The 7,992-nt window shown below is 40.7% G+C and overlaps 1 protein-coding gene across 1 annotated transcript; it reads right to left on the minus strand.

Annotated features, from left to right (window-relative positions):
• Positions 1-56: 56 nt before the first annotated feature.
• Positions 57-5,257, minus strand: chp2 (calcineurin-like EF-hand protein 2). Its single transcript, XM_083680668.1, has 7 exons — positions 5,036-5,257; positions 4,349-4,421; positions 4,149-4,229; positions 3,901-4,025; positions 3,505-3,566; positions 3,179-3,301; positions 57-2,725 (listed from the first exon to the last, which is right to left on the minus strand). Exons 1-7 carry the CDS (start codon positions 5,100-5,102, stop codon positions 2,672-2,674), a joined length of 585 nt encoding a protein of 194 aa, XP_083536794.1. The 5' UTR covers positions 5,103-5,257; the 3' UTR covers positions 57-2,671.
• Between the last annotated feature and the right edge of the window lie 2,735 nt (positions 5,258-7,992).

Below are 7,992 nucleotides of genomic sequence, written 5' to 3' on the forward strand. Positions count from 1 at the left end.
GGAGATACCTGAGACATGAACATCTATGTAAATTGTAAAAATACTGCACACCAAAATAGAAAGAGTTGTTTATTTAAATCCATGACACATTCAGGATTCAGGGTTTAAGTATATGAATATTTGAGTATATGGCATACATTACAATTCAACTTGTGGTAATTATTTGATTTAATCATTTTCTCATGAACAAATATTTTGTAGGTTCATATTCTCTAACTTTCATGCTTTTATGCATAGGCTAATTCTCATAATCAGTTAAAACTGATATTAATTTAATTTAGTCGTATTCATACATGCAAGATTTATGTTATGTTAATATCCAGATATCCCTGCAATAATTCCCTTTGGGAAACTTATTTATGAAGTTATCAAATGAGAAAATGAACATAAAAATGAACATTCATTCATTCAAAAATCAACTGCCTGTTTCCCTTCCTCAAAGGTAACATTTACTCTTCCTCAAAAATAACATAATGTACAAATTCTTCATCCACACTCTAAAGCATACAAATCCATATCAAGCGTTATCATAATCATCATAATACCAAACAGTAAAATAAAACAAGACATTTTGAGGTTGGCACTATACAGTGGAAAAAGCATAGCAACATGTCAGTCAGTCAGTCATCATACAGTATTCAGTGGTAGTCCAGTTAAAGGAATGCTGCTCATTCACGCCACTGGTTTATGCTTCTCGCTGCTCATGTGTTGGTTGCTTCCTGTCCGTTGGTTCTCCATTGGAGTCCCCCTGGCAATCCCAGCCCTACCCAGCTGCTTTCTGTCCCCCCTCCACCAGCCCTGGTTGTCCTGGCGCGCCAGTGAGTTCTAGGTAAGTTCAGGTGAGTCATGATGTCATTTTCTCTGGCCCCTCCCTGTCCAAAGGAGTGAGGAAATTCACAGCAAGCTCATCTCCCTAAACCGATGGCCGGCAGAGTGGTGTGCCCCACAGGGGGCAGGCTTCATAGACAACTGGCCTACTCTCTGGTTGCAGCCACAGAGGTGCCCTCCTTCTGTCTAGGAACATAGACTATGGTCTTAACTATGATAACAATTGACTCAATAGGATCAAATCACAGGCACCCTCTCCCCCACCTGCTGATGAGCCACCTCCCCTCCCAGTATCTGAACCTAGTCCAGGGGAGGCGGAATCATTAGGTTTGACAAAATCAAAACTCAATGAGGTGCTTATCCTCTTAATGTTGCAACCCTGAGGGCCTGCGGCCTTTCGCCCATGTAGTGCTTCCATAAGCAAATAGGCCTGGTCAACGACCTGATTAGTGAAAACAAACGTGATGTCATTCGTTTAACTGAAACCTGGCTTAAGCCTGAAGAATAGGCCTCTCTAAATGAGGCTTCACCTCCAGGTCATGCAAACGACCGAAACTTTGGTAGAGGAGGGGTTGTTGCTGTCATTTATGATTCTAGACTCACTCTCATACCCGAGGCTGGTCATGAATTACTTGCATGCACCCAGAGTACAGTCTTCCCTCAATCCATACCAGTTATTCACACGAGTAACTGTTTGCAAAGCAGTTTGGTGACTTCTTGTCTGATCTTGCAATATCACTGGATATCATAGGAGATTTTAATTGGTCTGTTATTGTAGAGAGAGAAAAGAGGTGTAGATGCCTGGGGCTTTGTAACGGTTACTAGTGTGAATGACTGGTATGGACTGTGGGAAGACTGTATTCTGTTTTTCTTTGTACATGCTCCCTTTGGGTGACATCATTCGTAAACATGGAATCAACTTTCACGGTTATGCTGATGATACTCAGTTGTATATCTAAATGAAACATGATGAAGTCTCTGAGTTGACTGTCGTGGAGGCTTGTGTTGCTGACATTAAAGTCTGGATGAAAAACTGCTTTCTCCTCTAAACTCTGAGAAGACCAAGTCCAAATCTCTGTTAAGTTATTCCTAGCAAATCTGTCAAAAACCTTTATGTAATATTTGATTCTGATCTCACATTGGTTCCCCACATTAAAAACACCTCTTGACCAGCTTTCTTTCACCTGTGCAATATTTAAAACATTAGGCTCTTTCTCCCACCACAGGAGGTCGCAAAAATGGTTCATGCATTTGTTACACCACTATTAGACTAACTAACACCATTATTAGACTAACTAACACCATGATTAGAATAACTAACACCACAACTAGACTACTGTCATGCACTTCTCTCTGGTTGCACAAACACAGCACTCCACAATCTGCAGCTCATCCAAAATGTAGCAGCTGGGATCCTGACCAGAACTAACAGAACACATCACTTCTGCCCCTGTCTCCCTTCACCGGCTCCCCATCAAATACCATATTGACTTCGAAGTCCTTCTACAAAGCACTGCATAGGTTAGCCTGATGTATCTCTCAGAGCTGCTTCAGCCCTACAGACCACCCCCAATTGCTATTCTCTTTTATCTTTTTCTTTTATTCTTTTGCCTATAAACTGTTATAATCCTGTTTCTCCTTTATGTTCCCATCTGTTTGTAAAGTGTGTTGTGACACTGCTAAAAAATACACTTTAATCTAAATAAACTTGAAACTTCAATGCCTATTTCACTATTGCAGCCTTTCGACTTCTCTCTCTTCTGTTTGTCATGGAGGGATGGGCATACTGTACACTGAGAGGGCTATGTCTGTGTGACCAGTTAGGTGGCTCCCCTGTGTCACTCTAGCGTAGGAAGCGAATGCTCATCTTATGGTCTATGTTCACCTTCTCCAGAGACTGTGAAGAAGAGAAGCCGAAGAAGACGAGTTAGAATTGACTGCAACAGTGGAGCAGAATGAAGTACAATACATTGCATCACATGTAAAGGCTTCACTACAGTATGCTGTCAGAGTGTGATTTATGGTTATTAGGCATATTTACTCGAAGCAAGACACAGCTAAACTAACAACTTACCACTATAACCCAGCGAGATAAGACATGCACACATTTCTTACAATGCGTCTTTGTTTTTCTCAACAATGTTGTGTCTGTATTCTGGGTGCACTCCACTGTGATTCTATCCTGGTACCAGATGTGTAGGCGTATGTACGTAACCAACTCTTATTTGTCACACCAAACATACAAATCTATGACATAACACATGACAACGATAGTCAGAAGAGTTGGCTCAAGCACAGACAGAGCTGGCACCAGGCTGATCTACGGTATTACAGCGCCCCCATGTGGTACCTTACGGAACTCCTCAAAGGAGATGGCATCATCCTTGTCGATGTCCGCCTCCTGGATGGCGCGGTCGGCGATGCTCTCCAACTGCTCCTCCGTCACCTGCATCTCCAGAATGGCACGCAACACCTGTCATTTAAACAGAACAGAATAACACCATTCATTCTCCAGAGGAAATTCAAGCGTGGCAATCAATTAGACAGTATTAATATTGTGCGGAACAGCACAATACACACACTACATGACAAATGCAGATACCGTTTACATGACAAATACAATGTACAATTTTCAATGTTCAACAGGTTTAGTCAAGGAAATCTGTAAAAACTGACTTGTAAGAGCTCGCTTCTGGAGATTTTGCCATCTTTGTCCTGGTCATACAGTTGGAAGGCAACTAAAATAAATGTACAGACTTTCAATTCAGCATTAAAATCTAGCTAGGACAAACTCATAACAATATGGCACAAAAGCAGGATGCATGGCATAATATATAATACTACAGTATACGGTATATAGTTGGTATATTATATTATAGTTTGTACACAAGAGGCGCATTCCAGACTACACTGCAGTTGCCGAACAGATATCACAACACGTGGATAAGTCGAGAAACATGGAGAAATGGGACGCAGTGATAATCATGTCTGTCTTAGGTTATTGGGTTATTTGAGTGCTAAAATCAACGTTGTAGATTTTGGACAAAGCTGCCAACATGCCAGAGGACTCACACTTGAGCTTGCTGGTCCTGCTGTTGATGGCCTCAGGCAGACTGGGGTCTCTGGGTCGGTTTTTGTCCACGGGTTGGAAGTGGGCCAGGATTCTCACAAAAGAGTGGAAATCAACTGTTTCCTGTCTGAGAGAGACATTATATCAAACTCTGTTCATAAGTGCAGAATAGGCAACATGGGTATTTATCATTGTTACACAGTATTTGGACTGATATTGAATCTATAGCTTATAAAAATGATGTTTCTACCCTGAAGAGAAAAAGGCCCCAATTATTCGATCCCCTATGGGGTTCATCGCCAGCTCCTTAATGGCTCCAAAATCTTGTGGTCTTCACAATAAAGGGAATAAAACAAGAGGATACTTTAGTTTTTACAATCTAAAATGTGATATGATTAAACCAATGTAATAGGCCTACATATGAAAAACATAACACTTCCCATCACTCACTGGAGATGGCCTCTGCTCTCTTTGTCCAGTGCTTCGAAGCGGTCATAAAGTCGGACAATGTGTGCAGGGGTGACTGTGGAAAAAAGGAGAACCATCGATGTATGCTCTCAATAGCCTACCTCATCACCGGGCTTATGTAGGGCAGGACAGGGGCATGCCACAACATAAAAAAAGACTAATGGAATTAATCAATTAAAAGGCACTGGACCACAACATCAGTTCACTGTTTTGTTTTCGATTCATGAAGGATATCAAGCTTTATTAGAGTAGGCCTATACAGCTAGGAGTAGTAGTTATTAATTTAGTTTTCGAACTTTTAAAGCCATGAACCATTTAGACTCATGTAATACACGCATGCGTACATGAGTGGGCTTTGTGCGCGCCCGTAATCAGACCTGGCACCTGTCATCAGCAGTCTTGTGAGTGACAGCTGGCCTTTATCAGATAACACAGCCTAATGAACCTCTGGCTTTACATGCTAACAAGTGGATTTATCTTGTCCAATTACTCTGCTTAAGTTACTTTCTACGACAATTGTCACTGCAGTCACACAGCTCCCCTTATCTCAAATACCGTTATACGCCCACTCCCAAATACTTTTCGCTCAAAGAATAACGGACAGTTCTATCTATTCCATCGTAATGTATGTTCTCAAGAAGTTACAGTCATATCATTCGGACAACTTACATCCCGTCTCTTCCATTAATTCCTCGACGTTTGGAATTGTTGATAGGGTGGAGTTTGTCGATCCCATGTTCAAAAAGCAAATACAAAAAAACAATAAACAAAGGTGCGCTCCTACAACGTCTTATTCTGCTGTTGACTTCAAATTACCAGAGGTTTTGCAATACCACTACAGTGAAATAACTTTAGACTAGAAGGTGTATTGAACGAATAGTCAAGTAGCCTAGTCATGTTGACAGACAGGCTATGTAGCCAATCGCAGCCGTGGTGGTAAATGACCAATGGGTGGAGAGTCCGCGTCCAGTTGCCAAGAAAACAAGAGCTTGTTCAAGAACACTAGGCAGCCTCGACATGTTTACACCAAATCTAATAAAACAACTTATTATCCACACATTGGATACGCCATTAAGTGATAGATTGCTTCCTTCATTTGCATTATTCTCATCAAAATACAATTTGACATGTTTCAACCGTATCCCCCCTGAAGAAAGGTCACATTACATTTTTGAAAAAGTACTGAAACTACTAAAGCCAAGCACTGAATTGCATCCAACATGCTTTAGTTGTGGAAGTTGTTCCAGCGGTCCTTAGACACTAGATGGCGCCATTCCTTTCAGATGTCAAGGAAACTTCAGGGCACTGTGTCCAAATTGTGTAATGCATGGTTTGGGTCAATGAACTGCACCCCACTTCCTGCCAGACTCGTTGGAGAGGGAGTCCTCATGAAAGTATTAAATTGCTTTCCCCAAAGAACGAAGATATAAAAAACAAAGTTGGATCATTTGCTATGGGGTTAAGGAATCCTATGCCAGATCTATGTCCTAACCACCGTACAACATTGCAGCCATTTTCATTTCTACCTGGTGTTCTGCTGCTACTGTATCTTATGTCTTATAGAGACAGTGTACAATGTACACTCACTGAACACTTTATTAGGAACACCTGTACAACTTCTCATGGTGGAGTTGCTGTAATGGTGTGTGGAATGTTTTCTTGGCACACTCTGGGCCTGTTAATACCAATCAATCATCGCTTGAATGCCACATCCTATTTGAGTATTGTTGCTGACCATGTGCATCCCTTCATGGCCACAATTGACCCATCTTCTAATAGCTACTTTCAGCATGATAATGCACCATGTCACAAAGCAGAAGTCGTCTCAAACTGGTTTCATGAACATGACAATGAGTTCAGTGTTCTTCAGTGGCCATCCCAGTCACATGAATCCAATAGAACACCATTGGAACGTGGTAGAACGGGAGATTCACAGCTTGAAAGTGCACCTAAAAAATCTGCAGGAATTGCATGATGCAATCACGTCATAATGGACCAGAATCTCAAAGGAAATTTTTCCAACATCTTGTGGAATCAATGCCACGAAGACAGTGTATAATGTACAGTGCCCTGCGTAAGTAATTGTGACAGTGAAGCATTTTTTTTAAAGTAGAGATTCTCAGCTTTTACTTTTAAAAGCATAATGGTGTCAGAGACTACCATCCGCAGAATACGTCACCAGCCAAACTACAGACGCTTCACTGCAAGGTGCAAACCACTAGTTATCCTCAAAAAGGATGGTAAAGTTACAGTTTGCAAAAAAGTACCTTAAAAGCGTGCAGAGGTCTGGAAAGAGGTATTGTGGACAGATGAGATGAATATTATCATGTACCAGAGTGATTGCAAGAGGAAAGTTTGGATAAAAAAGGATCTGCCCAAGACTTACCATCTCATCTATTAAACATGGTTAGCTACCACAAGAACTGGCTAACTTGTCTTAATTGACGGTGTTACTGCTGACGGCAGCAGAATGTATTCTGAAGTGTACAGAAACATCTTGTCTGCTCGAGTGCAAGCAAATGCCTCCAAATTCATTGGCTGATGCTTCAATAATTGTTGATTTCAAAATCCAAACTCTTGGAGTGTAGAGCCAAAAGAAGAAAAATGCTTCACTGTCCCATTATTTACGCACGACATGTCTTATATGTCTTATATGTCTTTTACTGTATAGAGACAGTGAAATGTCGTATAGAGACAGTGCAGCTATTGTATATTGTGTATTATTGTGTTATTGTATTATTGTGCTACTATTGTGTTCTATTTTGTTTTAAAAGAGGAGAACTTGAGAGTAAGAATTGTACTCCCTTGTATTCCAGTGCAGGACAAGAAACATTTTTGAACTTTGAACTTTTTGAATTCAATCTTAAAACAGCTTTTTTTAAAGGCCCAAACAAGGTGGTTTTCGGAGTACTCTTGGTGAGATTATTTTGTTGCAAAAACATGAATAGTGCTTTGGGAAATCATAAACATAAAAAAACAAAACATGTAGTCTCCACCTCAAACATTTCCAGGATTTGACCGCTGGCAACGGCCCTCTTACTCTGCTGATACATATTCAGTAAGAAAAGACTGTCAGATACAGTATGCAACATGGAGGCAGAAAACCTTGATATCTGTTTGAAAGACTCCATACAGAACTGTGGTTAGATCACTTATTACAACTAGCATATGTTACCAACCTGAGCTACAGCAGTTCATATAGCTACTGTAATAAACAATTATTACACAAGCTAAACAAGCTAATGTATATCAGTAAATTACCAAGGGAAGAAGTTGAACAACACTAAAGCTGCCCTTGAGAGAAATATAGTTTAGAGAAAATTAAAGCTACTAGAAATATAGAATATAGCAAACTAAAGATACTTTGAAACGACAGTCAGTTACTGAAAGATGACCCGTCCGTATGACAGATACGGAACAACCCAACGCTCTAAAAATCACTGAGGAAGATACAACCAGGTGAGGTGGAGCAAAGAGGGGAGACGGGAAGCAGCGAGGGAATAAGTAGTAGGTCTGACATCCCCTTAAATACACACCTCTTCAATGTATTATAAACATAGTTAGGAATATGCATTGGGCAATACAGTACAGTCCTGTAGTCACTATGGTGAGCATAAGAACCATAT

This window comes from Argentina silus, assembly GCF_951799395.1.
Source record: "Argentina silus genome assembly, chromosome: 11".
Taxonomy (NCBI): Eukaryota; Metazoa; Chordata; class Actinopteri; order Argentiniformes; family Argentinidae; genus Argentina; species Argentina silus.

Coding starts and splice junctions, on each gene's coding strand:
- chp2 (XM_083680668.1), bottom strand. CDS start 5,102: ATGGGATCGACAAACTCCACCCTATCAACAATTCCAAACGTCGAGGAA. Junction 4,230..4,348: donor GAGAGCAGAGGCCATCTCCA/GTGAGTGATGGG, acceptor TTTATTGTGAAG/ACCACAAGATTTTGGAGCCA. Junction 2,726..3,178: donor CCTTTGAGGAGTTCCGTAAG/GTACCACATGGG, acceptor TCTTCTTCACAG/TCTCTGGAGAAGGTGAACAT.